General features: G+C 36.9%; 1 protein-coding gene across 1 annotated transcript in view; it reads right to left on the reverse strand.

Moving 5' to 3' along the window:
• FANCM (Fanconi anemia, complementation group M) overlaps window positions 1-19,006 on the reverse strand; it is a 74,132-nt gene that overhangs the window by 21,235 nt on the left and 33,891 nt on the right. The window contains exons 10-14 of the mRNA XM_011947070.1: window positions 14,994-15,200; window positions 12,386-12,599; window positions 9,761-9,918; window positions 6,692-6,847; window positions 2,926-4,834 (exon numbers count right to left, since the gene is read on the reverse strand). Coding sequence (XP_011802460.1) covers window positions 2,926-4,834; window positions 6,692-6,847; window positions 9,761-9,918; window positions 12,386-12,599; window positions 14,994-15,200 — 2,644 coding nt within the window. The remainder of the gene's footprint in view (window positions 1-2,925; window positions 4,835-6,691; window positions 6,848-9,760; window positions 9,919-12,385; window positions 12,600-14,993; window positions 15,201-19,006) is intronic.

The raw sequence follows: 19,006 nt of genomic DNA on the forward strand, positions 1-19,006 counted from the left end.
CACGAGGTCAGGAGATCGAGACCATCCTGGCTAACACAGTGAAACCCTGTCTCTACTAAAAAATACAAAAAACTAGCCAGGCGAGGTGGCAGGCACCTGTAGTCCCAGCTACTCGGGAGGCTGAGGCAGGAGAATATTGCATAAACCTGGGAGGCGGAGCTTGCAGTGAGCAGAGATCCGGCCACTGCACTCCAGCCTGGGCGACAGAGTGAGACTCCGTCTCCAGAAAAAAAAGAAAGAAAGAAATTTTCTAGGCAAAGATCAAACCCAAAGGACAGCCAGGAATATATTATGAAGCTGAGGGTGTAGTTTAAATCCTTTGTTAAGACCTCCTTAAAAATCAAAGATTGCTGGGCGTGGTGGCTCATGCCTGTAATCCCAGCACTTTGGGAGGCCGAGGAGGGCGGATAGTGAGGTTAGGAGATCGAGACCATCTTGGCTAACATGGTGAAACCCCGTCTCTAATTTAAAAATACAAAAAATTAGCCGGGCACGGTGGCAGGCGCCTATAGTCCCAGCTACTCAGGAGGCTGAGGCAGGAGAATGGCGTGAACCCGGGAGGTGGAGCTTGCAGTGAGCTGAGATCGCACTACCACACTCCAGTCTGGGCGACAGAGCGAGACTCCGTCTCAAAAAAAAAAAAAAAAAAAAAAAATCAAAGTCACAGAGTAAGGATTTTATTTATTTATTTATTTATTTATAGATAGAGTCTTACTTTGTTGCCTAGGCTGGAGTGCAGTGGCACGATCTCGGCTCACTGAAACCTCTGCCTCCCAGGTTCAAGCGATCCTCCTGCCTCAGCCTCCTGAGTAGCTGGGACTACAGGAATGCGCCACGATGCCTGGCTAATTTTTGTCTTTTTAGTAGAGACGAAGTGTCATCATGTTGGCCAGGCTGGTCTCAAACTCCTGACCTCAGGTGATTCACCCGCCTCAGCCTTCCAAAGTGCTGGGATTACAGGCATGAGTCACTGCACCAGGCCCATTAAGGATTTTAAAGAAGCTCCTCACAGATCCTCTCAAACAACAGGCCTTCTAAGAAGTTTATTTTATTTTACTGATTATTTCAGGCCACTGAGTTTTTTGGGGGTACTTTGTTAAACAGCAATAGATAACAAATACAAAACTACTCAGTAAATTTCTCCTCATATTCTGCTACTAAAACATCTACCCAGACAGACAAACTTGAGTGATTTCCTTTTTGCAGATGAGCAATATATAAATCAACTAGTTTTTCTTTTTTCATTACCTTCTAAGAAAGCCAGAGTTAAATGCAGGACTCGGCTACAGTAATCAACTCATTCTAGGAAGCTTTCCTTTTCAGTGCTTTCATGATGTTTTAATCAACTATGTTTTTCATATATAATACAGAAAAATGAGCTTAAATTCTCTCTTTGAAATAAGTAGAATAAAAAATAACTAAATGTTCTCTAATAAATAATTTCCTGATTTGTATTTGTATTTGTAATTATTTTGCCCACGATTTGTAGTTAAGTACAATCCTAGAAAAAATGTTTTTGTGCAAATCTGACACAAAACCAGAAAAATTATCTCACTCATTAACATGGACTTCAATAGAGGTATTAAAGCAAATACTGAAGGCTCAGAGGCATCATATACTTTGTAAAAATATATATGTCATGGCACAACCCCAGACTACATAGAATAGTCAGGTTTTGAAAATTAAATGTATTTCCAGAACTTACTTCCAACATGCTTTCATCTTAAATAGAACATTCATGAACCATGTCCTCCATGCTAACGAGAATAATGTAAGGAAAAGATTTACAGAGGGAACTTTCCTTTTATCCTACAGCTACTTTTTATTCAGCTTTTAACATAAGGAGTAAAATTCATAAATGACTTGATATAATAACCTGTAGAGTTGTATTATACAGCAGGACTTCATATCAAACATCTATCACCATATCTTCTAGTTTTCCTGTAAGTTTAATGGTTAGATTACAGAAACCCAGAGATTTCTCTGTTTTTTTGTGGTCTGGTCTTAATCATCTGAATACAGTTTTTATTTCTCAAATATTTTGCTACATAAAACTATTACTTCAAACTATCTCTCAAAATCGTACTTTCCTTCTTTCCCTTCACTTTCATCATTTTATAATACCTAAATTATGTCTTTAGTATCTTCAACATACCAAAAGCATAAATACTCCCAAGGAACCAAAATGAAAATCTACACTATATATAAAATCTTGGCCAGGCACAGTGGCTCACACCTGTAATCCCAGCACTTTGGGAGGGTGAGGAGGGTAGATCACCTGAGGTCAGGAGTTCCGGATCAGCTTGTCCAACATGGTGAAACCCCGTCTCTATTAAAAATACAAAACTTAGCCAGGCATGATGGTGGGTGCCTATAATCCCAGCTACTTGGGAGGCTGAGACAGGAAAATCACTTGAACCCGGGAGGCGGAGATTGCAGTAAGCCGAGACCACACCATGCACTCCAGCCTGGGCAACAAGAGCAAAACTCCATCTCAAAAAAAAAAACAAAAAAATTTCCAATCAAACTCAAAATTTCATCGTCCTCTGAACCTCCTAAAGAGTCACTCTCTTATTATTCATTTGGTAGTTATTTCTACATTTTACTGGCATCTTTTCAAATACATATAAATATGTCACATAATTATGTTTTACAACCAAGACACAGCCAGATCTTACACATCTTCGTGTATTTCATAATGTCTAGCAAGAATAACCTTTTCCATACCATGCATGCCGTAAGTATACGTAAACAAAATAAATCTAATATTAGTAATATCACCTTAAGAAAAATATAACACAATTATCTAATTCAATATTTATATTGTAGCATGTACTAAAAAATTACATTTGGAAAAATTACCAAAGTATTTCTAGAGTAATTAATCTAGAAAGAGTTATAGACTTTATAAAGATGGAATCTTACCTTCAACAGAATGACAGGATTTATGCAGACACATTTGACCACTGCTTTTAGACTTTTCTAGAGAAAATTCTGAATAATCAAAAGTTGAATTCAATGCTTCTTTGAATCTTTGTAGATTTATTTTTCCCTTATTAGAATCTGGTGTCTGAAGTATTTCCTTTCTTATCTTAGAAAATGAGTTCAATGTGTTTGATTCAGAGAGTGGTGTACTCATAACTTTTTCTTGCATTGGTAAAGAAAACTGAGAATAACCAGGAGATAACAATTCTTTATTTTTTGCTGCACTCAGTGGCAAATGTACACAATTTGGATTCTGCATATCTTCATTTGATGGGATAATAACGGTTCTGCTAGTAAAATTTTTGTTATGATCTCTTGGTATTAGTGCTTGATTCGAAACATAATTTGCATCATTTATCTCCTTAATTTCCAAATACCTTCCATATAGATCATCCAGAGGTCTATTGCTATCTGATGTATGTTCCAATATTTCATCATCAGAATCTGGACTACAGAATCCTAAATCAAAGGTAACAGAAAATAAATCCATAGAGCAATCAAAAATGTCCTCAGGATTCTTCATTTTTGCTTCCTGTACACTTCTCAGATCATCATGAGATTTAAAACTATTATCATCATGGGTGATTTGATCTTGGGGTTCAGAATTATTGTCCAACAAAAGTTCATCAGAAATTAAGAACTGAGAGACCAGAGGCATTTCACTAGTAGCAGTTTTGTCTGACACACGTAAAGATTTGCTTTTACTGTTCAAGGGTGCAAGACTCACATCATCAAATTCTGTATTAACATCTTCAAATAATAGTAAACTTTCATCTTGATCAGTGGACAATACTGGGAGGTCACTGTTATCAACATCATGACTGTTCTCTTCAACTAAATTCTGTGCAGGGCCTCTGTGTATTTGGACACGATTGTTAGGTACTAAATTTTCATTTTGATTATGTTTATATACATCACAGTCACAGAGGCTTGGCTCATCAGAAATATTATCATTAGGTATATCATAAAGGCAACTTTTTTCAGACGGATAATTTATACATTTAAGTGAATTCAATTCTAAATTCTGTTGAGAATTCACAGCTGAATGTGACATCAAACAGGTGCATTTATCACTTTGTAAATGCTCTGCACAGGGTAAGAAAAGCAAATTCTCAAGTGCAGTACCCTTAGCAATTTCATATTCCAAGTTTGAGAGTCCACTGAGAGGCGGAGGAGAATGAGATAAAAATCTCTCTACATTAGCTAGTACCTCTTTTGTCAATGAGTGACAATTATAAAATTGATCATCTGTTCTAACAATATAAAGCTCTTCTTCGAATGGAAGAAATAAGTTAGATGAAACAGATTTTTCATCACTGAAACTGTTATAACTAGAATCTAAAACATTTCCAGCAAATGAACTAGTGGATTTGTTTGTAAACTGACACTCTGTTAATAATACACATGGCTCTTTAATAACATTTTCATTAATAGTACATGTGGCATCAACTTCATCTGTATCTGATGTCCTTTTATCACTTGGTAGGTCTTCTTGAAAAATATTTTCAACAGTACAATTTCTGTCAGTATCTAAAGAATCTATAATCCCATGATTATTTTCTTTTTTAAGCTGATCTTTTTTTATTTCTTTAGACACTTTTTTCTTTAAAGAAACAATTTTAGTAGGTTTGATATGAGTCTGTTTAAAAATTTCAGCACATTCTTCATCAGATTCTATCACTGAGAACAAACTGCTCTGATTTATATTCTTTAAAAATGACGATTTCTTGTGAGTGATAAAGGTGTCATTGGCAAGATTATTAGATTCATTCCTGGGAGCAATAAATGTTGAGCTAACATCTTCCATTTGTAAATAAGATTCAACTTCCAATTTATAGCTGCATTCTCCCTATAAATAAGGAAAATTTAAAAAGCCACAGGAAAACAAAACAAAATAAAACAGAAAGCCAAATCTAAGAGAGGAGTTTCACTCTGTATTAAAATATTTCTATTATTACATTGTTCCAATGATATTCTTTTATACCTTAAAAGTTATTCCGATAAATCAAAATTATAAAGTACACTACTGTGAAACTATCAAGTTATCATTAGTCAGTTAACTTTTTTGTATCCCCAGTATTTAATATCCAAAAGACCCTTGATAACTATTTGTAGGAAGAACAAATAGAATGAATACGTAAGAATATAGTGAGTTTTGCATTTCTAACATTTAATTGAATTATTCTAATTTCCTAAAAATAGATATTTTAAAAATATATATTAATAAAAACCATATACATTTGTTAAATTTACTCTTTCAATGACAGTAAACTAAGAATAGCTTTTAGAATGTCCAACATAGTAGTACCTGTATGTTTACTAGGTTCTATCCTGGAATATACTTCTGTTTGTAACAAAGTTCCTAATCAAGAATTTGTATAGTGAATTTCTAAGCCTTACTTATGTCTAAGTTATAAGCTAAAACTACAATCTCCACCATCCCTCCTTTCCCTCAAGAATGCTACTTTAATCAGGATTCCTCTATTACTTATAGGTTTAAGCAGTTAACTCTCTGCCTTTTTTTTTTAGACAAAGTCTCGCTCTGTCGCCCAGGCTGGAGTGCAGTAACTTGATCTCAGCTCACTGCAACCTCTGCTTCCTGGGGTCAAGTGACTCCCCTGCCTCAGCCTTCTGAGTAGCTGGGATTACAAGCACGTGCCACCACACCCACCTAATTTTTGTATTTTTAGTACAGACAGGGTTTCATCATGTTGGCCAGGCTGGTCTCAAACTCCTGACTTCAAGTGATCCGCCCACCTCGGCATCGCCAAGGGCTAAGATTACAGGCCTGAGTCACCGCGCCCAGACCTCTCTGCTTTTTTGAGTAATAAATATAATAAGCATTAATGTGAGCAAATGTCTGTCTCCCTGCTAGTATATATACTCCACATAAACAGAATATTTTCTCTCGTTTGCTCACGGTTATAGCCATAAAGCAGGTAACAGAGTGTGGCACACAGAAGGCACTCAATAAATATATGTTAATTTGATTGCACACATTTTGCTGGGATCCACATCTAACTACTTTATTTACATGTATGCATGACCAAACGCTAATAATAAAAATAGGAGCTACAATTTACTGTGTACTTATTATATGCCAGTTACTATGTGCTTTACATATATTAGGTCATTTAATCCTCACAACAACCTTATGAAATAAGTATTATCACTATCCCTATTTTACAGATAAAACTGAAACACTGAGGCGTGAAATAAGTTATAAACACACAATCAGTAGGAGGCAGAGTTAGGATTCTAACCCAGGCACTATGGATTTCACACTCATAATTGGTTCACTATGCTGACTCTAGGAAGAATAATCAAGGAACTGCTCAAGGAATCTATAATTCTGTAAACCAGGACCAGGATACAAGAAAGATATCAAATAACCTAGATGATAGAGAGTATTTCAATAAATCCGAATCCAAAAGAATCCTAAATTAGCTTTACAAGCAGTTTACACAAATCATTTAAGTATATTAAAATTCTACTCTGGTCCATCAATATTTACAGATGACATTCTTCTTCTAATTAATTAAATCTATTTCTTCTCTTAAGGCAGAAAACTCATTCCTTATTGAGATCACAAGGAACTATACAGAAAAACAAAATATTTCTTATTACTTCAAATTAACAAAAATAAAAGATAAGTACTCTAGTTTTACTATCATACCAGCAAGAGAAAGTTATAATAAAACCTTACCTCTTCGTGTCTCATTCCCTCTATCATTTGCATAAGGCCTATAAAATGGCGGCATCGATCTGAGTGATCAACTTGATGTGTAGGTAAAGGATGATCTTGCCACAGTCTCCATTCAGAGAGAGAGAGTTGACGAATTCCAGTGGCTGATTCTTGAGTCTTAATTATTTAAAAAGTAATAAAAATAAGGAAAACATACTGAGATTTCACAAACTAATTTTAAAAAACACTCGATGCACATATAATCAGCTTAACATAATTTGGATCCATTTAGATATTCCCAACTAAAATCTCAGAAGAAAAAAAGAAAATAATTTCATAAAGCAGAAATATGCCCTTTAAAATATATTTGTTAAATAACTGTTATATGACTTACAAGTTGATGATATTGCTATTTATATAGTTCCATGTTAAGAACAAATAGTTAAATATTTTAAAAGAAATCTTTTCTGAGGTTGTTTTCCCAGCTCTCCAAGCACACATACAACCTTTGATCAGTTCTCTTGACTTTCACAAAGTTAACTAAGAATTTGTTAATAATAAACAAAATAAACAATAACATCAAATTTAAAGTTTTAACTATAATTTCTTTTTTTTTTTGAGATGGAGTTTTGCTCTTTTTGCCCAGGCTGGAGTGCAGTGGCGCCATCTCGGCTCACTGCAACCTCTGCCTCCCAGGTTCAAACAATTCTCCTGCCTCAGATTCCCGAGTGGCTGGGATTACAGGCATGCGCCACCACCCTGGCTAATTTTGTATTTTTGGTAGAGACAGGGTTTCTCCATGTTGGTCAGGCTGGCCTTGAACTCCCGACCTCAGGTGATCCACCTGCCTTGGCCTCCCGAAGTGCTGGGATTATAGGCGTGAGCCACCGCACCCAGCCTTAACTATAATTTCAAAACAAAAAATAAAAACTGGTTTACAAGGATGCTTATGAAAGCATAATTTATGTTTACAGCCAACTGATCTTCAACAAAGCAAACAAAAACATAAAGTGGGGAAAGGACACCATATTCAACAAATGATACTGGGATATTTGGCAAGCCACATGCAGAAGAATGAAACTGGATCCTCATCCCTCACCTTATACAAAAATCAACTCAAGATGGATCGAAGCCCTACATCTAAGACCTGAAACCATAAAAATTCTGTAACACTGAAAAAACTCTTCTAGACATTGGCTAGGCAAAGAGTTCATAACCAACAACCCAAAAGCAAATGCAACAAAAACAAAGATAGATGGGGCTTAATTAAACTAAATGCTTTTGCACAGCAGAGTAAACAGACAACCCACAGGGGAGAAGAAAATCTTTGTAAACCATGCATCCAACAAAGGACTAATATCCAGAATCTACAAGGAACTCAAATGGCCAACAAACATAAAAAAATGTTCAACATCACTAATTATCAGAGACACACAAATCAAAACCAGAATACAATACCACCTTACTCCTGCAAGAATGGTCACAATTAAAAAATCAAAAAATAATAGATGTTGGCATCGATGTGGTGAAAAGGGAACACCTTTACACTGCTGGCGGGAGTGTAAATTAGTACAACCACTATGGAAAACAATATGGAGATTCCTTAAACAACTAAAAGCAGAACTACCATTTGATCCAGCTGTCCCACTACTGGGTATCTAATCCAGAGGAAAAGAAGTCATTATATGAAAAAGATACTCGCACACCCACATTTATAGCAGCACAATTCACAACTGCAAAAATATGAAGCCAGCCTGAATGCCCATCAATCAGTGAGTGGATAAAGACAATGTGATATATGTACACACACACACACACACACACACACACACACATCATGGACTACTACTCAGCCATAAAAAAGGAATGAAATTATTGCATTCGTAGCAACCTGGATGGAGTTAGGGACTATTATTCTAAGTGAAGTAACTTAGGAATGGAAAACCAAACATCGTATGTTCCCATTTAGAAGTAGGAGCTAAGCTATGAGGACACAAAGGCTTAAGAATAATGGCCGGGCGCGGTGGCTCAAGCCTGTAATCCCAGCACTTTGGGAGGCCGAGACGGGCGGATCACGAGGTCAGGAGATCGAGACCATCCTGGCTAACGGTGAAACCCCGTCTCTACTAAAAAATACAAAAAAGTAGCCGGGCACGGTGGCGGGTGCCTGTAGTCCCAGCTACTCAGGAGGCTGAGGCAGGAGAATGGCGTTAACCCGGGAGGCGGAGCTTGCAGTGAGCTGAGATCCGGCCACTGCACTCCAGCCTGGGCGACAGAGCTAGACTCCGTCTCAAAAAAAAAAAAAAAAAAAAAAAAAAAAAAAAAGAATAATATAATGGACTCTGTGGACTTGGGGGGAAGGGTAGGAGTGGGGCAAGGGATAAAAGACTATACACTGGGTGCAGTGTACACTGCTTGGATGATGGGTGTGCCAAAATCTCAGAAATCACCACTAAGAACTTATCCATATAACAAAACACCACCTGTTCCCCAAAAACTATTAACATTTTTTAAAAAATGGTTTACAAGGATAATTATGAAAGCATAATTTATGTTAGTAAAATACTGAAAAAGCCAGACGCAGTGGTGCACACTTATAGTCCCAGCTACTTGGGAGGCTGAGGCAGCAGGATCACTTGAGTCCAGGAGCTGATGGCCAGCCTGGGCAACAGAGCGAGACCTCGTCTCTTAAAAAATAAAAAAAGTTGAAAAGAATCCCAAAACACAATAGGTAAATAGTCAAACAAACTATGGTATATCAGAGTAAAGTGACAACCATGTAAGATTATGCCTATATAGAAATGTTTAAATGATAGTAATGAAAGAAAGGCATAATTTATATAAAGATATCACAGTTGGTTAAATACATATATACAACAAATAATACAGGAAAATTAGTTTTGTAAACTTAGACTGTAATGATTTTTTAAATTGATTACATTCTTAATTTCTAAAAGTAAGCTGACATTCCAATCACAATTATCTCATTATTCCCAAAGCTATTGCTTTATCATTATAAAGAACATCTGAGGGGTTTCGGCATTAAAATGAGAGGGGGAAAAAGAACATCTGAAAATATATTCAACTTACTGGTTTGTTTTCCTCATTTTGTAAAGAAGAAAACTGAACTTGAGGCAATGTTATCTCTTTAATTTCATCACTGTCTCTTAATCTATAAAGTCTGTTCCATAATTTAAATTCTTCTTCTGATAAGAACCAATCTTTCTTTAGTTTACTTTGCCTCATTCCTGTAAGTTGAAAAAATAATGGAAAAGAGACTTTTTAAAAATCTGCAAAGCAAAAAAACCCACAATATCCATTCAAAGTCTGTCACCCAGCTTTGAGTGCAACAGCACATTCATAACTCACTGTAACTTCAAACTCCTAGGATCAAGCAATCCTCCTGCCTCAGCCTCCACAGCAGCTGGAATATAGGTTCATGCCATCAGGCCCACCTACTTTTCTTATTTTTTATAGAGATGAAGTCTTGATATGTTGCCCAGGTTGGTCTCAAACTCCTCAGCCGTCATTCTATTTCTTTAAACTAGTATTCTCCATATAAAACCACTCAGTTTATCACTTCATGCTTCTAAATGTCTCCTAAACTTCTCTTACCTATTTAAAAGCACCCATCTGTCTAGGAGCCATCCTTTGGTAATGAATTCATTAACAGAACAGAGCCAGGTAGCTAGGCTCTCAGTCCTGGCTTATTTTGGACTCTTTTCATTTGGTTGCCTAAGACCTGGCATGAAACAGAGTAAAATAACTCACAGATGAAAACTGGTATTACGATTCTATCATAGCAGTATTGGAAAGTTCATCTGAAGCTTGGTGTGGGTGTTGAGAGTGGGCAAGAAAGGCCAAGACTTTTAAAAAGGGTATGTATGTATCTTAAGTCATAAACGGCGGTTGGGGGCAAAAGGAGTAAAGTGTAGGGGGAACAGACTTGTTGCTTTAAAAGAGGGCATAATAGACATTTAAAAATATGTATAGTACATTCATTCCTTTCAGCTTCTATAATCTCTAAGAATCACCAAACTGAAAAGGCTAAACAGTACAAAGCAGGAACTCTGGCTAATACAGATTAGAGCAGAAAAATTGAGAAGCTACTGAATTAAAAATCAGGAAACTGGCTGGGTACAGTGGCTGACACCTCCTCCTTGGGAGGTCTAGGAGGGAGGATCAATTAAGGCCAGGAGTTTGAGTCCATCCTGAGCAACACAGATTGACCCCAAGTGCAAAAAAAATAAAGTTAGCTGGGCATGGTGTTGTATCCCTGTAGTCCTAGCCACACAGGAAGCTGACAGGAGGATCTCTTAAGCCCAGGAGCTGAGGCTTCAGTGAGCTAGGATCACGTCTCAGGTATTCCAAAATACTGTGTAAGAAACTTTTTAAAAATGTGAAAAAAAAATAAAAAATAAAAAGCTGGGCACGGTGGCTCACACCTGTAATCCCAGCACTATGGGAGGCTGAAGTGGGCAGCTCACAAGGTCAGGAGACTGAGACCATCCTGGCTACCACAGTGAAACCCTGTCTCTACTAAAAAAATACAAAAAATTAGCAGCTGGGTGAGGCGGCGGGCACCTGTAGCCCCAGCTACTCGGGAGGCTGAGGCAGGAGAATGGCGTGAACCTGGGAGGCGGAGCTTGCAGTGAGCCGAGATCACGCCACTGCACTCCAGCCCAGGCCACAGAGCAGGACTTCGTCTCAAAAAAAAAAAAAAAAAAATGCATGGTATGAGAACAGTGGAACAAACAGCTGAACAAACATAAAAGGTATGGCCTTCAAATATATAGAGTACTGTTATAAAGGTAAACCAAAGATGAAAACTGTACTTTTTAATCTAAGAAACCAGATCATTGGGAAAAAGGTACAAAGACACAGATTTTTCAACGTAAGAGTCTTCTACTATATAGGGCCGTTCAACAATGGAATTAACCTGCTAAAGAAATATAATTTATATAAACAGAGGTATTCAAGTTAAGACTGGGTATGCATTTAACAGGAATGCTGCAGAAGCATTCCTACCTTGGTAAGTAATTGGACCACATGACTCCCAAGGTTCCTTCCAAATGTTAGAATACAGTTATATGATTTTTATGATAGTTTAAAACCCGCCTTAGAGATTAAGTAAAATCCAAAAAATAAACTTTTTTTCTCACTTTCATAGTGCAAATATCTCAAGATATTTGAGAAAGGCAATCAGTTAACGCAAATGATTACCTCAATTACCAGGTAAATACAGGATAAACTACGAAAGAATGTATAGCAAATGGTGCCCTTTTACATGAAGACAAGTTACTATTAATATTGACAACATGTATGTAAAGGATTCTAAGTGCATGGGGATACATATAGGGAATTTCTTTCTGTCTTGGTATTATCTTAGTACATTGTCTTCAGTGCACATTGTAATCTGGTTTAATGCTTATTCAAAAATAAAACTGTTTTCTTTCTTTTCTAAACTTCATGGAGAACATTCTCTGGGTTGGTAGGGTATTTTTAATTTTCCCCAGCACTGAGTTTCTGTCACTCTATACTACCAGTGTCTCTCCATTTGCCACATGAACAATCTCTTATAGACTTTCCAAAGATAATGTCTATATTACTTAGAACATATATTCAGTTTTTCAAACAAGAAATATTATATCAAGATATGATCTGCTAAGTAAAAACAGAAGAAAAATGCATGTGCCAAACGCAAAATTTATTTACCATCCCTATAGGAAAAGATAGATGATTTTCGCTGCAAGTTCCGAGAAGGCTTCTCTGGTTCATAGACACCATGTGTGATGAACATTTTGTGTAATTTTGGGTTGATTCCATCAGGAACCATTCGTGGACTTCTTTGGTAAAAATGAAGGACCTGCCTGTTACTTGAAATAGCTTTACATATATTTCTTTTGTTGGACTGACTCTGATTATAAATCTGTAAAAACAAATATAAAATGTCAGATTATATTACTTTTATAAATAACAATTTATCCAAAACAAGCAATTATTAGTTTGGATTGATTGTAAACATAAAATTAAACCCCAATCCACTTAAATACTTAGAAAATAGAGCTTCTGTTGTCTTGATTTTTTTTTTTTTTTTTTTGACAGGGTCTTACTCTGTCACCCAGGCTCTGGAGTACAGTGGTATGGTCAGGGCTCACTGAGCCTCAACCTCCTGGGCTCAAGCGATCCTCCCACTTTAGCCTCCTGAGTAGCTGGGACTACAGGTGTGGACTACCACACCCAACTAATCTTTATTTTGTAGAGATGGGGTCTCCCTGTGTTGTCCAGGCTAGTCTTGAACTCCAAAGCTCAAGCTTTAGCCTCCCAAAGTGCTGAAATTACAGGCGTGAGTCACTGAGCCCAGCTGTCTTGAATTTTAAAACCTATCAGTAAACTGTTAGACTAACCTTTAATGAAAATCATTTCAGGCTGGGCGCGGTGGCTCATGCCTATAATCCCAGCACTTTGGGAGGCCCAGGCAGGCAGATCACGAGGTCTGGAGTTCAAGACCAGCCTGGCCAATATGATGAAATCCCGTCTCTACTGAAAATACAAAAAAAAAAAATTAGCTGGGCATGGTGGCACACACCTGTAGTCCCAGCTACTCAGGAGGCTGAGACAGGAGGATCACTTGAACCTGGGAAATGGAGGTTGCAGTGAGCCAAGATCACACCACTGTACTCCAGCCTGGATGACAGAGCAAGACTCCCTTTTTTTGTTTTTTTTAAAAAGAAAACCATGTCAAAGTCTATAATTACAAAAGCCCACCTTAGCAGTTATACTGCAGAAGTAAATCTATCTTTGTTACCTTGCTGTTTTTAAAAGAGGTTGATATTTACATAGAAGTGTAAGGTTGTCTCGTGCTTTTTTTAAAAACTATTCCCTTAATTTCAGTTTGTTCATCTTTCTACACTTCAGTTTCCTTCTCTGTATACAACAAAAGCGTTACTCCCCTTACAGGGTGCTGACAGGATTAAATACAATAATGAATCTGAAACTTGGAACATTACACAGCACAATGTAAATACTGAGTAAATGTGGCCACTGTTACTATTTTATAGATAAGAAACCTAACAAGTGAATGGAGAGGTTAAGTAACTCAGCTAGGGAGTACAATTAAAACCCAATTCCACTCACTGATATTATATGGCCTTTTACCAAACATTTCATTAGGATCATTTTATAGATAAACTAGATGTTATATATGAATATGCTATAATCACATGAAAAGTATTAGAGAAAGAATTCATTTTTCAGGATGATTTTAAAGAGTATATAAAATATTTAAAATCAGTGTTTTTGTTTTTCTGGAGATGGAGTCTCACTCTGTTACCCAGGCTGGAGTGCAGTGGCAGGATCTTGGTTCACTGTAACCTCTACCTCCGAGGTTCAAGCGATTCTCCTGCTTCAGACTCACAAGTAGCTGGGATTACAGACACGTGCCACCACACCTGTCTGGTTTTTGTATTCTTTTAGTAGAGATAGGGTTTCACCACGTTGGCCAGGCTGTTCTCGGACTCCTGACCTCAAGTGATCTGCCTGCCTCGGCCTCCTAAGGTACTGGGATTACAGGCGTGAGCCACCATGTCCAGCCGAAAATCAATTTTTTTAAATTATCATAGCTGTTAAGGAGACCTTTAATGTGAATCTATATATTCGGCCGCTATATAGTTACAAATCTATATATTTGTAACTAGTCTCAATGAGTTACAAAAGTTAGTTAATACTTTAGTGTAACAAACACAAAATAGTATTTTATGTAACATCTTATTTAGAAAGGTCTGTCACTCAAGATTGTATGAATCTAATTCAAGTTCCTTATCACTTAGAATAGGCATCTGCAAACTTCCATAAAGGGCTAGAAAGTAAACATTTTGGGTTTTTCAGGCTTCATACTGTCTCTGATATATATTCTTTGTTTCTTACTTAGTCAGTTATTTTGACAGCCCTTGAAAAGGAAAAAATGATTCTCAGTTTACTATAGTTCAGAAAGAAAAGTAAACTAAACACAAAGCATAGGCCTTCTTTAGAAGCACAGGAAAACAGTAAAACAAAGTAATACATATTGGTTTTTGGATCTAGGTATCTCTGAATTACTACTTACATATTAAAAATGTGTTTCTTTAGATGGATAAAAATTAGGAAACTGAATCCAGTCAAAAACTCTCCTAGTTACAAGATAGAATCCAATACAAAGGGGGGAAAATAAACCAAAACTATCTACAGAGTGTTTAGACTTGGAATGCTAACATGTTGATATTCACCTTTGGGCTATATTTCTCAAATTTCAAGTGCCAAATTGTGTTTCTGCAGCTCTACTTACACGTTCCTCTCGTCCTTCAGAAAGGATAACAACTATCCTGCCTTGACGTTTACGGCCAGTTCTACCCATTCGTTGTACAAGACGAATGGGGCTCTTCTGGGAATCAAAACATATTATAAGATCAACTTCTCCTATATCCAAACCTTCTTCACCCACACAGGTAGAAACCAACGTGTTGTAACCACCATCACGAAACTGTTTCACTACCTAAAATAAAAATGATAGAAAAATAACTACCTGCAAATATAAGAGAACTGTAGATCAAAGCATATTTTCCCCCACTCACCTGAAAAATAGTAAAATCAGATTAAAAATCAGCCTCAAAGCTGGCCACAGCTCATGCCTGTAATCTCAACACTTTGGGAGGACAAGGCAGAAGGACTGCTTGAGTCCAGGAGTTCAAGCTCAGCCTGGGCACACAGAAAAACCCTGTCTCCATGAAAAATAAAAAAACTAGCCCAGCATGATGGTGCATGCATGTAGTACTAACTACTTCGGAGACTGAGGCAGGAGGATCTCTTGAGCCCAGGAGTTCAAGGCTGCAGTGAGCTATTACTGTGACACTATATTAACATCTTATGTAACATCTTATATAGAAAGGCCTGTCACTCAAGATTGCAGCACAGTATGAATATAATTCAAGTTCCTTATCACTTAGAATAGGCATCAGCAAACTTCCATAAAGAGCCAGAAAGTAAATATTTTGGGTTTTTGGGATGTATTAAGTCTTCTCATAAACATTTCGGTTGCACTGGTCCAAGGATTTTCCTTCAATATGGAAATCCTCAGAGTACAAGGAGAAACAATGCTCATGATTAAACATTAAGACTCTAGCCTAGGCAACAGAGTAAAGCCTTGTTTCAACAAAACAAAACAAAAAAATCAGCATCAAGGGTAGTACAGAATAGGAAAAGAAGCAACCAACTGGCAATATAAGCCAAAAGAGATAATGGTAAAATAAACAGTTCTAATTATTTTGCTTTAGTAATGGTTGTGATGTCAAAAGGATTTGTCCACAATTTAACAGTTTGTCACTGCATGAGAAACCCCAGAGTTTATTTTTTAGCACCACAGAAAGGGGAATAGGGCAGATAAATAGCCTACAGCAATCACTCCTATTTATCATATCTTAGACCTAAATGTATATAGTTTTATCTGAAATCAGTTTATAAATATTTCTGATAATATTTGTAAGAATGATGTATTACTCTTAGAAGTCATATCTTACCTTTTATACTACCATTCCAGGATTTCTCTATCAGTTTAATGAACCCAATAGCATGAGGAGTTAATGAAAAAGTTAATGAAACATTTTCTAAAAGTCCCTTAAGCCTTATAAACTTAGTTCTCAACTGCTCTGAGCCTCAGTTTCTCCAAACAGACCAATACCAACATTGCAGGTTTGTGTACAGTAGAGTGGTGGTGGTGGTAATTAAATGAGATAATGCAACATCAAAAGCTGAATTAGCTGATAAATAATGATAGCTACTATGTGAAAGGGCACACTATGAGGCAGGCAACATAAGAAGTACCTTATACATTAGTTTCTACTGCCAATGACCCTATGAGGTAGATATCATCATTGCATTTTATTAAACAGTCTGAAAATCTGAAAAGTTAAGCTATTTACCTAATGTCTCACTAATAATCATCAGCATTTGAATGTTGGTGTCTCTGACTCCAAGAACCTAACTTAATCTATAAGCTAGTTTTACTGTTAAAACAACAACGTTAAAAGTAGGATAATAAATATAAATGTATCATGTTAAGTCTTCTCATAAACATTTCGGTTGCACTGATCCAAGGATTTTCCTTCAATATGGAAATCCTCAGAGTATAAGGAGAAACAATGATCATGATTAAACATTAAGAGTAATTCATTTCCTTTGGAATTTGTAATGACATTAAGCCAACCTGCATCTAACATACAAAAGCAGATGTCCTTTTTGCCCAGATAAAAAAAAAAAAAAAAAAAAAAGACCAGTGCTAGATACATTTTTAAAAATTCTTAATGTAATTAACAGATTAATAATGTCAATTTTCTTTTTAGTTAACATGTATAAACTAAACTATTACTTCCATGCTTAAGATTGACATTAATTTGCCACTGAATATACACTTCCATGAACCCTTTCCACAAATTCAAGACATATATTCAATTGTTTATCCAATATCTCTGCTTGATGTTTAAAAGACTGCTACTGAGAGTGTGCTCCATGAACTGTTTATTATGGGTGCCTGTCCAAAAACTGTTTATTACTGGCTGACAAAAAGATAAGTAAAATAACTGAAAGTAAGGGTTTAGACACTTGAAAGAGTAATTTTGTTGGCAGACTCTAGCAATATTTTAAAAATTGGACTTGAACTTTATTTTTCATTAATTTTACTTTCTAATATTTCATTTTTATTGTATTGTTCAAAAGTATCAGTATGTGATGTAGTGGGGGAAATAAACTGGTCCTCTACCAGTTTCAATAGTTTGAAAAGCATTAATCTGAGAGGCATGTCAAAGTTAACTCATCTAAAACCAAGCTCCTGATATTCCCTAATTCTCCTGCCTCAGCCTCCCAAGTAGCTGAGATTACAGGCACCTGCCACCATGCCTGGCTAATTTTTGTATTTCACCATGTTGGCCAGGCTGGTCTCAAACTCCTGACCTCAAATGATCCGCCTGCCTTGGCCTCCCAAAGTGTTAGGAATACAGGCATGAGCCACCATGCCTGGCATTTTCTGCAGTCTTATTCATCTTAGTTAATACCAGCTCCTTTCAGTTGCTCAGGCCAAAAACCGTGGAGTCATCCTACAGTCAGACTTCACGTGCCTTTATCTCATATCCCACTCTAATTTGTCAATACACCATCAGCTTGACCTGCAAAATACATTCAGAACTTAACCACTTCTCACCACTTTCCTTGTTACCACCCTAGTCCAAGTCACCACCATCTTCAGTTTAAATTGTTATAAATCTCCCAACTGGTCTCTCCACTTCCACCCTTACCTCCCTACAGTTTATTCTTCAGACAATAACCATTATGATTTTTTTCTTTTTCTTTTTTTGAGACAGGGTCTCACTGTGTTGCCCAGGCTAAAGTGCGATGGTGTGATCTTGGCTCACTGCAGATTCAAACTCTGGGCTCAAGCATGCTCCCTCCTCAGCCTCCCAAGTAACTGAAGCTACAGGCACATGACACCACACCCAGCTAATTTTTGTATTTTTGGTAAAGATAGGGTTTCACCATGTTGCCATGGTTGGTCTCGAACTCCTGACCTCAAGAAATCTTCCTAACTTAGCCTCCTAAAGTGCTGTGATTGAAGGCATAAGCCACAGTGTCCAACTGATTCTTTTAAAATATAAATCAGGCTAAGACCATCCTCTGCCCCAAACTCTCCAAGAACTTCTCATCTCAGTCACAGTAAAAGAGAAAGTCATTAAAATGGAAATGACATACAGGGCCCTAAAGGATCTCACCCTCCCATGTCTTCTGACTTAATATCATGTTTCTAAATAAACGGACAATGTACAATTCATTGCCTGCAAGCTCATTTCAAAATAAAACAGCTGTTATGAAAGCAATCACATATAGGAGTAATAAAAAAAGTTTTTACTTTGGCATACATTAAAATATTATTGATATAAATGAGTAAATGATAAAGTCAGTAAAATCAATAAGGTTCTTACGCTGCCTGACAAGCTCAGGAAATAATGACTTTAGGTAATACTGAAATTGATGAAAGATCGGATTGGGTACTGTGGGTATTTCAAATAATGAAAATGCTTCACCTCCAAAGCAAAAATCCAATTCATTTTTCATTCATACATAAATGTTAAGAGTAGTAATCTGGACTCGGGAAGGGGAACATCACACACTGGGGCCTATCACGGGGAGGGGGGAGGGGGGAGGGATTGCACTGGGAGTTATACTTGATGTAAATGACGAGTTGATGGGTGCTGACGAGTTGATGGGTGCAGCACACCAACATGGCACAAGTATACATATGTAACAAACCTGCAC

This window comes from Colobus angolensis, unplaced genomic scaffold, assembly GCF_000951035.1.
Source record: "Colobus angolensis palliatus isolate OR3802 unplaced genomic scaffold, Cang.pa_1.0 Scaffold258, whole genome shotgun sequence".
NCBI classification, from domain to species: Eukaryota; Metazoa; Chordata; class Mammalia; order Primates; family Cercopithecidae; genus Colobus; species Colobus angolensis.